Here is a 16,800-nt window from a genome sequence, read left to right on the forward strand (position 1 = left end):
CTCACCCCTATGACCCGTTCCCAGTTTTTTTCGCTGCACAGTTTAGACATGCAGCATAGATCGGGTGCTTAGAGCGGATGCTAGTCTGCCTTAGATCTCCAACCTGTGCCAGACTCAGCTATATTAACCAGGCGAAACGGTACATCAGCCGTGCGTGCTATGCCGGGCTAGGTGCAGATGCCCGGGGAACTCGGGTAATCCACAAATGAAAAACGGTACAAACAGGCAGAGGACCGAGATGATTAGAGTGGTTTTACAATGTCCCCTGCAGGGCAGTGTAGTCTTACCAGGTTTGAAGTCACGCAGAGATCAACCCTCCAGGTCCTCTTCCTCGAAGCCGGCAAATCCACCTAACCGCTGAATCGCTCACTTGGCTCACTTAACTGGATGCTGTGTCTTTTAGCATGCTACTCATGAGACATGTTGCACACTGGATCATGGCACACCCCGGGGTCTGCTATATCACTGAGCATACGTCACCTTAGAGTTTGCTTCATACCGTGGCATGCTGCACCTTGAAGCATTTTACAGCAAGAAGCATGTCACATTCTAGAGCATGTGATGCCCTGGAGCATGCTACAACACTAAGCATGCGGCTCACTTGACCTTGGCCTACATCTTGGAAGGTGCTTTATTTGGCGCACGCCCTACCTGCTTCAGGCGGGCGTGCTCCTTCTTTGAGTGAGTACAAGTCCTTATACGCTGCAATGTAATTCTGCTCTGAAGGAACTCGTGTCCCAGTTCATTTCTCAATTTCAAATCCCTAGAGCTTTTTGTTTTTTGTGATTTTTTTTGGGCTTAGATGCTAACAACAATTTGATGCACAATGGACTAAAGGCACAGTAAGGATGTGATCAGTGTATGGGATGGTTGACAACTGCTGTGACCACAACTACTAGCATCAACGTTGGTTTGTGTAGAAGTCCTCAGGGGTGCCATAGATTCATGTATTTGATGTTTATACCCCAAACAGCATGTGTTGAAAGCTTAATTGAGAGAGGGGATTGTGCAATGGTAATGATCACAAGATGTTTCTGCTTGAACTAGGACAGTGTCGACTTAAAGCAAGAAAATGCAAGCGGAAAGGGAATAGTAGTTGAAGAAAATGAGTGGGAAACAATCCAAGATGCCTTTGTAAGTTGACATTTTTTGGACCATAGGAGACAGTTCCTGGCCACTGATGGCTCCTTCTTTTCCTCAGATGTGGATGAGTGCTCTCTGCCTGCCAATCACACACCGCCCCCTTGTCTTCATCTCTGCACGAACACCGTCAGCAGCTACTTCTGCTCCTGCCACCAGGGTTATCAGCTGGCACCAGACGGGCACTCCTGTGAAGGTACGTGTGGCTGCTGCCATCCTTACATGTGGAGATCTTGAGGAGCGGCAGCGCAGCAACATGCCAATGGTTGTGAGGCAAGGAGCCAAATATGTTATCGTATTCCCTGCGCAAACGCAACCCTATACTCCTACCATGGTCTCATTCTGTTCTTGAAGGGAATCTCTTACTTAAGTATCAATGGCTGCGTGGGCAGGAGGGGACTTCTAATCTAAGCAAGGGGCCTTGTCGGTTAAATGGGATCTTAAAACATTTGTTAATAAAGTCTATGCAGGGGCGAGGGGAACCAAAAGTGGTGGTTTTAATAGTACAATATCAGTTCATGTTTATTTGGGCGAGAGGGGTGGATAGGGTTTGGTGCACGGCAGGGATGACACCTGTGAAGAATGCTCTACTTCTCAGCTGGGTGTGGGTGTGTGTTTTGGAGAGCAGCTAGGGCTAGGTACCCTCGATTCCATTGGGAAATGTGGTACACAGAGCGACCATGCTGCCAGAAGCATCTACACAGGAATACTCACGTGGGTGGGTGTGTGTTTTGGACCAGGAATGCATAGTCTTTGAAATGAAAAGAGGACAGAGAAGGAGCATTAGCCAGGTTTTCTTTTAAGAAATAGTTCAATGCAAGCTTTTTATTTAAGGCAGTCAGGGAGTATAACAGCAAGGGAGGAAAGATGGAGATGTCTGTTATAAGATAGGATAAGAAATATGTCAGATGTGTTTATGCAAGGAGGTAGCTGGTATTCTCTCCTCCTGTAGTCACAAAGAGGTGACATATCTTGTTTCATTGTTCTACCTCTCACTCGACTAAATCCCTTTTTAGTGTTCTACCTCCCCATTAACTAAAGCCTATTCCCTCAACTGCAGTGTAATCTCATGTCTCTTTTTCTGCCTACCCAAATCTGATCTCATAGGGTTGTCCAGGTCCAGGCCTCGAGGGCCGGAAACCTGTTGGGTTTTCAGGATAGCCCTCATTATTATTCATGAGATAAATTTGCATTCAATGATTCTAAATACATGCACATTTCTTCTCATGCATATTAAGGAGGGCTATCCTGAAAACCTGCCAGGCTCTTAAGGCATGGACTTGGACAACCCTGCCGGATGCCCAATGTATACCATTTTGGAGCTCATCACTAGAAACAGTTTGTATGTGCACCAGATAAAGTATCTAAAACCCATTTCTACCGGAAAAGGCAACATTTGGGCGGGTTGAATGGTACCAGATATGTTTGCCCACGCTATGATTGTGAGGGCCTTAGTGGCACAGAATGAGGGAATTCATGTCCCCTATAGGAGCGTTATAAAATAATGAATAATAGAAATCTTAGTCAGTATTTTACTCATCTCCACAGGCTATCACTCCCATGGAGTTTGGCATGGCTTGCCTCTGTGTGTGTCGTTTGATATGTGTATGCGCCCCACACACTCTACAATGGTGGATGGAAACATTGAAGGGGTTTGGTGTGTGTGCTTCTGGCCCTGGTAAGCATGAGGTTAGTAACAAATGAATTCTCATTCCTTTCCAGAGTCTACTGATGCGGGGGCAGCACCAGCTCCTGTTCTCTCTTCACACCCCGAAGGCTTGCCTACAAGATCAGTACCGCCCTACCCCAGGGGCTTCATGAATGGTCCCCCAGCACATCCAAGTTTCTCTCCTTCGCATTACTACTTCCGCCCCACTCCCGGAACTGTGCCACCACCGTGGCAAGTCAAAGTATCAACATCTACCTCGCTTCACTCATCTACATCGTTGCCAGTAACGCATCCTTCCACGCCCTCTGTGCCCGCGCCTACAACAAGATCTGTGGGTGCACCACTAACAGGCACACTGCTACCACCTACTGCTATGACCAAAACTCCAGTAGAACTGCTCACCGCTGTATTTCCGCCACCTATACTCTCCTCACCCACGCCTACAACCATGGCTATGGCTGTGCCACTCATTACTTCTTCAACAGCCAGAACCCCCCCACCACCAGTACCACCTACAGCGAAAACCCATGTAGAACCAATCACTACCACTTTACTATTCATGTCGTCACCGGACAGCTTTCCAAAGAAACCTACATTGGTACCACTTGCCACAAGTCCCTCAATGAGTACACCTATTTCTAAATCTTTGCAAGGCCAAATCACAACCACACCCCCAGCACCTAAAACACACACTACATTATCAGAGCTCACTTCCAGGTTCTCAGGGACGTTACATGCACTCAGGACCCCTTGGCCAACATTCACAGCCACACTCTCACAGGCGGCACTGAAATCGAAAACTGAGTTGGCACAGTCTGCCACCACACTGTATCCACCGCTAGCCCAGAAAGCCTCCAAGGTCTCTCATATTTCACTGAGAGGGGACATATCGCCTCCACCATTCTTGCAACCTACTCCAGAGTCCCCCTCCGACTCTATGATGCCCGGCCTTCAACCACAAATCCCGGCTCCTCTACCCGGTGGGTGTTTGTATCAAGGGGAATGGCATACAACTGGAAGTCATTGGACAGAGCGTGGTTGTCTATACTGTACCTGCCTGGTAGGTGGAAACCTATTTTATGTGTATTTGTTTGTAATAAGAATCTGCCTGCTGGTGGTGAGATTAATCTCTTTATATCAAAGTGCAACCAACATTTTTATGACTAAATATTTGTGTCCTGTTATTTGTGCATGTTTATTTGACCCTAGCTAGAACATCATTACCACTTAAGATTATGCATCGTTATCACATCATGGCTGATTTGCAGCATACCCTCTTAGCACATCATTGCTCATTTACATTATGCACAGTCATCAAATGATCTTACGCCCACTATGAGATGGTAGTGTTCTCAGATCACTCACTGACACTCAATGACACACTCCGACACTCACAATCACATTCACAGTCTCCAACACAACCGCACTCACTTTCTCACGGTTACACTCACACTTGGAGGTGAGATTAGTATTGCAAGCAGTTGCTGCTTTCTGCTCTGGGGACTTTTGGCGCTTTTTATCTAGATTTCCATTTGTTTAGTCCTCATGCACACTCCTCTCACTCACTTACACTCAGTCATGTCATGTCAAGTCACACTATGGCAATGTGAGCAGGCTCGGAACCCATCGCCATAAAGCTTTCCAAATCCTCAAGACCAAATTTCTACTAAAGTGACAGCAGGTTTGCGGTTCTTGCCTAATAAAGTACAGTGGGCCTCAATCCAAGGTTGGAGGCAATTCAGTGATAATCCTGCTGAATCACCACCAAAATCAGACAGCATTACTACCACTTGCTTTCTTGTGGTTACCGAGGGATTACAAGTTGTGGTAGGGCAATGCTAGTTACCATTTTAGGAGTCTCTAGGACTCCATGGGGTTTTTGTTGGAGTTACCACCAGCTGTAATTCTGCCGATTTTTTGCCTTAAAGTGGAGGAAATAAATTCTCAACTTCAAAGCCAAACTCGAAATTTGGCAGAGCAGTAAAAACAGCAGTAATTTTGTTACCACCAAAAAGGTGTCAGTAATGGAATAACCACCACCTTTTTAACACTCCACCAAACTTGGAATGAGGCCCAGTAGGCAATAGGGAAAGGAATGGACAAGAAATCGCCTTGAAACACTTTCTGATTCACACAGCCTGTTTTATTCAACCTTCAGCCTGAATTAACATAGTCTTTCAAGCAACATGCAAAAACTACACTTTTATAGGATCTATGTGATAACTGCGCATCGGGAAATTGCAAATCCGAAAAGATCGAATGGCAAAATCCTGTTGCGCAGTGATCACATAGACCACTATCAGACATCCCGCATCCTCCTACCCCTACTCCCCACTTACCTTTTTCCACGGCACACACAGAAATGTGCCTCCAACTCTCTGTACCCCTGCGGCACCAGTTCCCTGCCACTAACGTGGGTCGGAGCTGGCGTCGAAGGGTGCTTTTTTCTATTTATTATAATTTTTTTCTTCCTTTATTGTCCCCTGCTTCCAATGTCATGGAAGCGGGGGACACCCCTGCAAACCCCGAAGACCGTAATGCCAAACAGAGACCTGGGGCCACCCCCTTAAACCCTGCTCCCGCTGTTCGGCATTATGGCATTACATTTTTTGGTTTCTTGATATTTTGGGATAAACCCCTTTTATATCTCTTTCCAATTCCGATATTCTGCAATGTTTATTATTGGGGGTTCTACAATTTGTTGTACTATCTTGAGGCGAGCAGCAACAATCACACATTTACCTTAAATTCTGATTCACAGGCAGGCAGTGTGCTGTGTGAAAATGTAAACTGCAGTGTATCCTGTTCCCACCCTGTTCCAGTACCTGGCCAATGCTGTCCATCGTGTGAGGGTGAGTGCTCCCAGGGGAAGACCAGGCGCCTTACTTCCTCCTGATGAAGGTTTCCTTTTTATTTAAAAGGGCAAATATCAGCTATCCATCCTCTGCTTTGTCTCCCGGGGCCCTAATCGTTGTTTAGTTTATTGTCACTGTGCTTTGCGATTTTTACAGTGGCCAGAAAAAAAGAAATATATATATATATTTCATAGGGAAAAAGCCCATCACCCAGTAATTAAGTTGAAATATAAGATCCTTTGACATTGCACACTTTCTGTTGGCAATCATTTTTGACTGGTTTGACACCCCTGCATGAAGATTTCCAAAGAGGTTTTTTGCTGCGTCTGAGTTCCTAAGAACTGGAACGTTCGGTGCAAATTTGTCCCATGGTTTAAAAGTTACAAAGTGTGTACAAATGTTTTTTGTTTTCATTTTTGCATTGTGTGCATTTTCTTTTTCAGGTTGTTTGTATGATGGTATCGCCAGAGCCGAAGGGGATGTTTTTCCACTCACTTTCGATGACTGCAGTGTCTGTATCTGCATTGTAAGTATCAGACTGTTTAGAGCTTGAACTTAGCATAGCGAGACTCGGTATGCTTAGGGTCAAAGTGGACCCCCTCCATTTCAATGCATTGAACTAAAGTAATTGATAAGTGGAACAAAGACGAAACATGCATTCACAAATTTCCATGTCAGATTCTCATAATTAGTAGCATCCGTCATAAGGAGGGGGTCAGGTAGAATGGATGTGACACTCATGAATCCAAGCAGCTTTTTCTGACATTACAGGAAAAAGAAGGGGATGGTTCATGGCAATTAAAGACAGGGTGGATCTCAGGACAGAGGCATTGAATGGAGATCTCAGGGTACATTATGAGAGTAGCCATTTCCATACGAACAGTATCACACTTGTATACAATGCTTCCTCCCAGATACTCTCTGCTTCTAAATGTTGTAACAAGAGCTGTTATTATTAATCCGATCAGTGGCACTTAATTCATTGACCTCAGGAAGATAAAAGGCTGATTCTGCCCTGCTGGAATTGAAGCTTGTTACTGCAGATGGCACATAGATCACTGAGGTGTGCACTTACATCTCTGAGCTCTTTCAAAGCCTAGCCACAGAGGAGGATCTTAAAAAAGTTTACAAGTTGAGACGACACAGCCTCGAATAAGCACAGTTATGTTCGAGAAACAAACTTAGGGAAGATGGGGCGAAAGCAGATCACTGAGCAAATCGAGGGATCTTTGTGAAACGGGAAAATCTCAGGGTTCAGGAGGATAGGGGATATTAAACGGCAGATATTTTGGGACAGGAGTTCTCAGAAATGGGCTCAGGGAAGAGGGGAAGACACAAGTGCAAAGAAATGAGAAGAACATTTCAAGACAAAGGATGATGAGGGAAATCTCAGGTAAAAAGGGAATGGGCTTTTTCAGGCGTCACACTCCCACGGTAAGCTGGGCTTAGATCAACTAACCGCCTTGTGTCAAATATTACTCGAAAGACTCACTTTCCAAAGGAAGGGTTCAAGCCCCTGTAGTTCGAGTTTACTTTGCCAATATAGTCTTAGCAGCTGAGGATCCCACCACAAAGACTTTCGGTACATTTCAAAGCAGCGATGAACATAGCAGGCTAGGATTCCCACGCTTTAAACTGGAGGCCACTCAACCTTTTGTATGTGTTCCCATAGGCTGGAAATGTGACCTGCATTTCTCCAGACTGCCCGCCTGTCACATGCCTTGACCCTGTCATGTCAGAATGCTGCCTACGATGTCCAGGTTGGTTACTCCGCACATCTGTTTTCCTTTCTTTGAGATGATAACGCAGAAGATACATAGAGGCAGTGCACAATAAGTCTTGGGGTCTAAGCCTGAGAATCTTACCCTGCATGGGCATGAACAATAATGGACCCCAAGTAATATAGGGATGTTTTCCCTGCCTTGGGTGGACAGATGATATCCCCTGCAGGGAATCTGAGCGTTCTCTTGGTTAGCTGGTGATCTCTGTGATAGGTATGAGAAGCTTACTCCTTTGATTAAATGGTGCAATGGGATCCTTATTCGGAAAGTGTGGGATGTCTTTATTGGAGGTTTTATTGGGTGTCTTACGGCAGAAGTACATATTTCTCTTAGCCAGTTGATTGACTTCCAGGTGGGAGCTCTTTCTTGGAGTGCTGTCAGTCTGCATCATGGGAGTAGACAAAACCATACCTGACTTAACAATATGCTGTTGATGCTGTTACTCTCCGGTTGATGTCTGCATTGGCATGGATCAGGTCTCTGCCCTTGGATGTTTTGGGGATCATCTTGTTTGTTCAATGTATGATCGAGGTGCTTTAATCGAAGCAAACGGCAGAGCCTTCATGGTCTGTTGTCTGAATAGACAATAAGATAAATGTCTCACACTAAAAGTGTAAGGACAGTGTTACATTCCTTAGGCATAGAGCTCAAAATGATGTTAAGAATGCAAGCACTTTATTACAAAACTGCAATTGTTCTTTCAGGTGTTGCTACAGAAAGTCATAATGATATTTGACAGAAAATGTTCAAACAAATAAATAATGTGTTCATTAGTCATTGCTACGGTATATTTTAAAACAAAACACGATAGTAATGCTGAAAAGATTTATTTTTTCAACTTCAGGCTTAACTTGACTGGAATGTTCACATGTCGGCTGGAGAAAAAATGTCTTGTATCGTAACAACAATATATTCTTGTACAGACTGATCCTAAATTCCATGATTCATTTCGAGACAGCAAGTCTTTCGAGTTAAGCCCTTTGGAGTCTCAATATATTGCTGTCAAGATACAAAAAACGTTTTTCCAATGACGTATCACCAGTTCCTATGATCCAATTAATATTGTGGACATGCTTTAGTGAACCTCTTACTAGCCCACTCTAAGTGAGAGATTCTGTAACCAGGTTTAAGTAATCAAGAAAGATCTGTACACCTGGTCCCACACACTTTACAAAGAACTTGAAACTGATCTCTTGGCTTTGATTGCCATTAGCTACATTCATTTTTTTTGAAAAATCTTTATTGGTTTTTCGAAACGTATAACAAACAGCGCTTTGGCATAGCGGTGTAATGTATGTAATAACAAAAAAACAACAACCTTAACAATCCCTCCTCACCCATTCCACCCCCCTCCCCCCGAGACCGCAGGTTTAGGCCTCAGTCTTCAATAGGCTCGTGTGCCGAGCAGGGACCGCCAGGACTGTTTGGTGTGCTGTCCGGTGTCGCTGAGCGGAGAAGCGGCTCTGTCAGCTCTACCCAGCGGAGAAGATCTGCACTGGAATCAAGTTTTTGTACCTGGATGGCCATTTCCCAAGCCGCCGTCTCCGCGGCGACCCATCTCTTGAGGTCGTACCACCAAAGGGCCTCGCTAGGTCCCCGTGCGCTCTTCCAGCCCATGGCTATGCGCCTTTTTGCTGTTATGTAAATCAAGTCCAGGAGTCTATTTAGGGGCTTGTTCTTGGTGCTTCGCCTGTATGTCCCCAGTATGCAAGCTGCAGGTTCGTGAGTTTCAACTTCAATCCCGGCCAGCGCCACCCTATCTCTCACCCGGGTCCAAAACCTCAGGACCGCGGGGCAGCTCCAGAACATATGAGTCATTCCTGCTTGTGGCGCATGGCACTTGGGGCATGTTTGTGGCGTGGCCCCCTTGAACTTAGATATGGCGTCAGGTGTAAGGTAGGCTCGGTTCGTGATGTATAGCTGTATTAATTGGAGGCGAGCGTTCCTGGAGGTCTTTTTATGGTAGTGGGTAATCTTTTCCCATGTGTTGTCCTCGAATACAAGGCCCATTTCGCTCTCCCATCTCTTTTTGCATTTTAGTTCATTCGTTGTCGTTGCCTGTAATAGGGCCTCGTATATTCTGGAGGTTTCGTGGCCTCCCTCGGCAGTGTCCAGCAATGTTTCGATGGTTTCGTTCTCTGTAAATTGGTTGTCTGCCTCAGGCCATCTCTTCCTTAAGGCCCGAGTTACTGCCCCGTGGAGCAAGAACTGCCCGGTGGGCAGGCCCGTCGACTCGCAGAGGTCGGGGAATGTAGAAAGTTCGTGTTCGTGCATGAGGTCGCCCAGTGTCGCCACTCCGTAAGGCTCCCATACCGATCGAGCCTCGGTGTGCCCCCAAGAGGGTGTCGCCATTACTGCAGCGATGGGGATCTGTGGGGAATAAGGGTCTCGCAGCCCCACAGCCTTACAGGCCCTCTTCCAGAGCTGAGTTCCCAACTTGGCCAGGTATGGGTGACGTTGTGGAGCCCCTTTCTCGACCCACAACAAGTCTCGAAGTAGCAGTAGTGGCAGAGCCGGCTGGAGAAGTCTGGTGTCAGTGGTGGTTTCATCCGCCATCCAGTGCGTTACGTGTTTCAATTGGCTGGCCAGGTAATATAGTTCGAAATTAGGGACTTTCAGTCCGCCCCTCTCGTAGGGTCTCTGGAGGATGTCAAGCCCCACCCTGTGCCTTCCTCCCTGCCACAGGAATTCTCTGCAGAGTTTGTTCAAGTCTCTGAAAAAGGCTGAGGGGATGTTGTAGGGGACATTGGTAAAGCAATGCAGTAGGCGTGGGAGCGCTACCATTTTGAGGAGACCTGCCCTTCCTGCCACAGAGAGAGGAAGTTTTCCCCAGAAAGCCATGGAGTTGGTGAGTGCGTCCTTTGTTCTGACTGTGTTGAGGATGTGTTCTGTGTTCGGGCTACGGTGTATGGTAATGCCCAAGTATTTGAAGGACGTTACCTGCCACTGGAGAGCCAGTGGGGGCAGGGATCCGCCCTCATTGCTATATAGCGCTGCGAGGGGGTAGAGACACGACTTGTCTTTGTTTATCTGGATGCCTGTGTGTTTTTGGAAGCAGTCCAGTGTCTCCAAGATGTAGGGCAGGAGGTGCTCAGGGTTATTAAGGTAGAGGAGTGTGTCGTCCGCGTACATGGAGATGAGGTGTGTCACTCCATCTAGTATGATGCCTCCCCCACCGTATTCCTGCCGGATGTACGCAGCCACTGGCTCTGCAGCAATGATGTAGAGCATGGGGGATAAGGGACATCCCTGTCGTGTGCCTCTGTGGAGGGGCCATTTGTCGGAGTACGTCTTGTAGGTACGCACTCTGGCCTCGGGGTGTGTGTAAAGCAAATGGGTCCATTTAAGGAAGGCGGGTCCAATGCCCATCTTGGCCATGGTGGCGTATAACCATTCCCACTTGACCGAATCAAAGGCCTTGGTGGCGTCTAGTGATGCCACCGCGTATTTCTGGGTGTCTTGCTCGGTGCGGTATATGATGTGGTGCAATCTGCGTAAATTTTCCGTGATAGAGCGCCCGGGTACATAGCCAGTTTGGTCGTGGTGAATCAGCAGGGGGATCACCTTGCGTAGTCTATTGGCGAGGAGTGCCGACAGTATTTTGCAGTCGACATTTAGCATAGAGAGAGGTCTATATGAACCGCAATCTGTTCCATCTTTGCCGGGCTTCAGCAAGGGGATGATTATTGCTTCCCTCATGGAGTCAGGGAGTATGCCGCGTTCGAAAGCCTCATTGTACACTTGTGCCAGCAGAGGGGCGAGGGTCTCCTCATATGTCTTATAGAATTCCCCCGGGAGACCATCCATACCTGGGGCTTTCCCAGAGGGTAAAGATCTAATGGTTGCCTTGACCTCGTCTGGGGTGATTGGGTCTTCCAGGGCTACGGCCAACTGTGGGTCTAGTATGGGTAACTCTATGCAGTCTAGGGCGTCCTCGATCCCGGTATCTAGCGAGGGCGGGGTTTTGGAGTACAGGTCCTGGTAGTATTCAGAGAAGACCGTGTTAATTTCAGCCTGGGTGTGCACCGGAGTGCCATCTGGTCTGAGGATGTGGCAGATGGGGGTCCTAGGGGTTTCCCTTTTGTACAGCCAGGCCAGGAGTTTGCCGGGCTTGTCTCCCAGGGCGTGTGTCCTTTCAGTGTGTTTGGCGTAGCTTAGTTTCCCCAGGGACTCCCAGTGCGACAGACAGGCCTGTCTCTGCATTATTATTTCCCGTACCTGCTCGGGAGTCGGATTTGCCTTGTTCTCCAGCTCCCCCAGCTTACTTTCTGCTTTAGCCAGGGCATTCGTAATGGCCTTTTGAGTCCCCCCTACTGCTGCCAGCATGTCCCCTCTCATAACCACCTTATACGCCTCCCAAGCGGTGCTGATGCATTCTACGCTGCCTAGATTGTGTAGCCAGTATTCGTCTGTGCTGTCTTGTACGTGGTCCCTGAAGGCCGCGTCAAGCAATGCTTCTGCTCGCAGTCTCCATGTAGGGATCGGGGGTCTGGGCGGGTGTACCTCCCAGGTGACCGACAGGGGTGAGTGGTCTGATAATACTCTGGGTGAGTATTGTGCCTCGCTGAAAGTGGCTTGCTGCTCCTGGCTGACCAGCATGTAGTCCAACCTAGTGTGGACGTTATGTGGCGGGGAGAAGAAGGAGTATTCCCGTCTCTCCGGGTTCAGTTCCCTCCACAGGTCGCTAAGTGACAGATGGGAAATCAGTTTGGATAGTATCTTGGCAGGGGGGGACGGGCGGGAGTGTTTGGTGTCTGACCTATCTTTGAGGGGGTCTAAAGTGCAGTTGTGGTCCCCACCCCAGATCATGGTGCTATTTACGTGGGGGCATAGTCTAGAGCTCAGGGAGTGGAAGAAAGCCGTGGCGTCATGGTTAGGTGCATAGGTGCTAATCAGGCATAGGTCTCTTCCCTCCAAGGTACCCTGCACCAGTGCCATCCTACCCTCGTTATCCGTTTTGGTGTCCGTGACTTTAAAAGGGACTGACGGGTTTATCCACACCAGGACCCCCCTAGCATATGAGGAGTAGGAGGATCCCACCAAGGTCCCCCGCCAGGTTTTGGCTAGCGCTGTCAGTTTAGCCTCTGTTAAGTGTGTCTCCTGAAGCATAGCGATCCCTACCTTGCATCGTCGCAGGTATGTTTGGATTCTTCGTTGTTTCACGTAGCTATTCATGCCTCTGACGTTCCATGTCATCACTTTTACTCTCTCAGCCATAGTCGTGGTGGTGTTCTCTCTCTTGTTCTGGTCCTGGTCTCGGTCTCGTTAGAGGTGCTGTGGTATTGAAGGAGTCCTGCGGTCTCGGTATTTCAACTTTAGGGTTCCCAACTAGGGTGCGGATTTCCGGCTCCCCTTTCCCTAAGAAAGAACTTTCCCAACAGATAACTGGTCTGACGAGGTACTCCTCGTCGTGACTGTCCCGTTTCCGCTCCCTAGGACCTGGCATGGTCTTCGGGTGCCCTACAGGTGGGTAAACGTACCCTGAAAAACAGAAGAAAAAAACAAGCTCCAGGGGGGTTGTGGGAGCTAAAACTTCGGTGTTCCGCCTGATAGGATCCTTTCAGCTGCTTTGGGGTTGGATTGCAATGTCCTTATGGAGCGATACGATACGGCAGTCTTAGGTAGGTGTATCAGTGCGGCTTGCGCCTCTTGCCTTCTATGTCTGGTAGTTGCTGCTCATCCATCCAGTCCCGGGCTTGTTCCGGTGTGTCGAATAGGTGGGCTCTGTTCTTATGTATTACTTTCAACCTTGCTGGGTATAGGAGCATGTATTTCAAACCAGCGGCCTTCAACCTGGCTTTGGTGCAGATGAACTGAGCTCTGTTCATCTGCACTTGAAAGGTATAGTCGGGGTAAATAGCGATCTTGGCCGAATTTCTCAATATCTGGCCCCCTGACCGAGAGTACGCCAGGACGACCTCGCGATCTCTGTAGTTTAATACTTTTGCTATCATAGGCCTGGGTGGGCCTCCTGGCGGGGGCCTCTTGGCAAGCGACCTATGAGCCCTTTCGATGGAGAACCCCTGCGATAGTTTCTCTGCGCCGATCTCCTGCAGCAGGAGGTTTTCCACATAGTTGGTGGGGTCCGAGCCTTCGATGCCCTCAGGCAGTCCGAGCAGCCGGATGTTATTCCGGCGGGCCCTCCCTTCGGCCTCCTCCACCTTGTCCTCGAGATTCTTGACCGTTTGCTGGAGGGCTTCCATGTCATGCAGAAGCTGGGTGTTCGCTTCAGAGTTCTCACGTACTTGGGTCTCGAGCGCATCAGTTCTATCAGCCAGGGAGCGGACGTCATGGCGGAGGAGTCCCAGATCTATGGCCACTGCGTCGATTTTGTTCACCATAGTTGTTTGGATTAGCTTGATGGCCTCCAAGAGTTGCGAGTTGGTGGGTTCGGGCGTCGCTGGAGTAGGGCTCGTGTCCCCAGCGGCAGTCGCCATGGTTGGGCACTCAGGGCTGGGGGGTTCGGGGGCTGTGTAAGCGTCCAGGGTGGTCTGCCGCTGTTTAGACCTGGCCCCCCTCCCCGTAGACTTATCCAAGTAGGACATCCTCTCACCTCGGCGAGTTTAGGTGCCCACTGTAGAGGTCGCCCACTTACTGTCCTCCGGCACTCGTAAGGTTATGGTCCGCACTTTGGGCCCTCCAGCGGGGCGTCAGTCGCTCTGGCGCCGGTTCTCAAGGGCCTCCAGGCTCCGCGGGGTGCGATAAGTCCGAGCTAGGCCTAATATGGTGGTTCGTGGGAAGACTTCACGTTCCGGCCTGTGCAGCTTTGCTCGGTGGGGGGGGGAGGCTCCTCTCTGTAGCTGCCCGCTCCGAGTGTCGCGTTTCTAGCAACCCGCCCCCAGGGCGCAGGGGGGCCCGGGCCGTAGCGCAATTCGGGCGGGGATGGATGGTGTGCGCAGCTCAGGTGGTAGCGCCAACCGGGGGCAGCGCGAGGTGGCCGGCACTCGCACTCGATGTAGTGCGCGATCTCTAGGCCTCAGTTCCGGCCGGGCCTCGATCCCCTGCGGTTCCTGCAGCGGGGCCGGCAGGCGCCCTCGTCCGCCCCAGTCGCTCTCTCGTCCTCGGGCCCAGGGCTCCCGAGCCTACCGCAGGGGGGGCCCGGGCCGTAGCGCAATTCGGGCGGGGATGGATGGTGTGCGCAGCTCCGGTGGTAGCGCCAACCGGGGGCAGCGCGAGGTGGCCGGCACTCGCACTCGATGTAGTGCGCGATCTCTATGCCTCAGCTCCGGCCGGGCCTCGATCCCCTGCGGTTCCTGCAGCGGGGCCGGCAGGCGCCCTCGTCCGCTCCAGTCGCTCTCTCGTCCTCGGGCCCAGGGCTCCCGAGCCTACCGCAGGGGTGGCCACCGGGGGGTCAGCAGGGGCACCCCTCCCACCATTCCACTCGGCGGCGGGCTCAGCAAATGGAAGCCGCCATCTTGGCTGTCCGCGTCGTGGGGTGCGCGGTCTTCTCAGCTCGGCTCCCGGGCTTCCACCTTCGCATGTGAGGGGTCCAGGAGGTTCTCGTCGCAGCCGGCAGCTCTCGGGATGGTTTGTAGGCGCTAAGGCCGGCTTAAATGCAGGAAAAAACAGCTTATCAATGGCTCATCGCGCGGAGCTTGCCGAAATCGCGTCCGCTCTACATGGCGGTTGGCCACGCCCCCTCAACCATTAGCTACATTCATATTTAGTTTTTGTTTAGTACCACAAGATTGTGAGTAGCTCTGGTTTATTGAACTCCTGAAGAAGGGTATGACCTGAAACATATTGAGATAGGTACAGGGATAATATGCGCTGGTTAAATGAGATTTATTCATTTTCATTTCTTCAGAATCTCCCAGAACAATAGTTATTGACTAATTACATATTTTCTATTTTATTTTATTATCACTGAATTTGAAAAATCCTCCCTCACAGTATTACTATGTAGTTTTAGTTTAAAAATGTATAATTGCAGTAACTATTGATGGAATGAATTAGACATGCAATTGTTTTTTTTAATATGTCATTACAGCTTTCTGTGTTAACACTTCAAAGCATAATTGCACTTAACAAATAAGGTCCTTAATTTCCCTGTATCATTTTGAGGGTTATTCCTTAGTGGGTGCAGCACTGTTCTTACACTTGTAGTGTGAGACATTCATGCTATTAGTTAAAGTATTTGGTCAGGCGCTGATGTTAACACCCATAGTAAAATATCCAATAAAAAAAATACTATCTTAGTGGATTGTGATCTGTCCCTTGTATTACTTTTTCTCTGGATAGTTCATGTCTGTCTTATGAATCTTTTCCTCCTTTTGCAGCTCAATGCATTTTTCATGGTCGGACGCTTCCTCATGGAGCGGAGTTCAACAGAGATGGCGATAAGTGCTCCTCTTGTGTCTGCCGGGTAGGACATTTCACATGAGTGGCGCTCTAAAGTCCTCAACACAGAACAGGATGTTTATTGATCTCTTAATTCTTTCAGTCTTTTACTCACTGCCTTTCCTTTGGCTGTTTTTTCCCCAGATAACAAAAACCTCAACCACATTTGCGATCAATTGAATATTAAAACAAAGTCAAAACATTAATGTTAATGCAGTGACAACAATTGCATGGACATTTGCATTTTTGTAAATACCCAATTTAAGTCAACATATCAAGGAACACACCACAATTTACAATAAAGCAAATAATCAAATTGAATATTCTATATGTCACATAAGCACATATTTTAAGCCCACACAGCAAAAATGTGTTCCTGTATATCAAAGAACGTCACTTTGCATACTATAATTTAATCACTGTTACTCTCAGGAATAGTGCACTGTGAATACCTATGTAAGATACTAAGATTAAATCACATTTCATGCAATGTTTTCACGCAGAAACGAATTTACTTTCCAATTGACATATCACCATCCTCACACAATGGCCCTTGTTCTTTTTCTTAACTGAATCTTGATGAAGTGGTATTTTATAGCTATAATATTGCCTTGTCAGCCTTAGTTTGTGTTAAAAAAGGAAGAAAAAAGTCGAAGATGAGATCCTAATGAGCAAACCTGGGACCCCCATTGTGGAATGGCATCACAAAGCAAATCGAGAAAAATGTAAACTGATTCCATTTTCCGCTAAAATAAACATATCCATTTAGGAGTTCACCCTCCAAGTAGCATTGCCCTACAGTCACACTAATGGGATTAGTAAAGAATACAGACTTACAATCAGTACACTAGATGCCTGAACTTCCTTACCACTAACCTCTAAAACAATGATAACATGATGGTCCAGACCAACCAAGAAAGCTTTCCGGCTTTTAACATCAGATGCAGTTTATTCAAAAGAATGATGTTCCAAGTGAGCCTCTTGGACCACTCAGTTAGAAACCATAACCATATCC

At 48.2% G+C, this 16,800-nt stretch overlaps 1 protein-coding gene across 10 annotated transcripts in view; it reads left to right on the top strand.

The window, feature by feature from the left end:
• Positions 1 to 16,800, top strand: part of VWCE (von Willebrand factor C and EGF domains) — a 520,650-nt gene that overhangs the window by 375,488 nt on the left and 128,362 nt on the right. For all 10 annotated transcript variants that reach the window (XR_011279709.1, XR_011279708.1, XR_011279710.1 and 7 more), the window contains 6 exons: positions 1,202 to 1,336; positions 2,863 to 3,869; positions 5,571 to 5,661; positions 6,108 to 6,190; positions 7,337 to 7,424; positions 15,725 to 15,810. Coding sequence is in view for 6 of the 10 variants with exons in the window: in XM_069623796.1 (XP_069479897.1) it covers positions 1,202 to 1,336; positions 2,863 to 3,869; positions 5,571 to 5,661; positions 6,108 to 6,190; positions 7,337 to 7,424; positions 15,725 to 15,810 (1,490 nt within the window). In the remaining 4 variants the exon portion in view is untranslated. The remainder of the gene's footprint in view (positions 1 to 1,201; positions 1,337 to 2,862; positions 3,870 to 5,570; positions 5,662 to 6,107; positions 6,191 to 7,336; positions 7,425 to 15,724; positions 15,811 to 16,800) is intronic.

This window comes from Ambystoma mexicanum, chromosome 11, assembly GCF_040938575.1.
Source record: "Ambystoma mexicanum isolate Mex_15411 chromosome 11, UKY_AmexF1_1, whole genome shotgun sequence".
In the NCBI taxonomy this organism is placed as follows: domain Eukaryota; kingdom Metazoa; phylum Chordata; class Amphibia; order Caudata; family Ambystomatidae; genus Ambystoma; species Ambystoma mexicanum.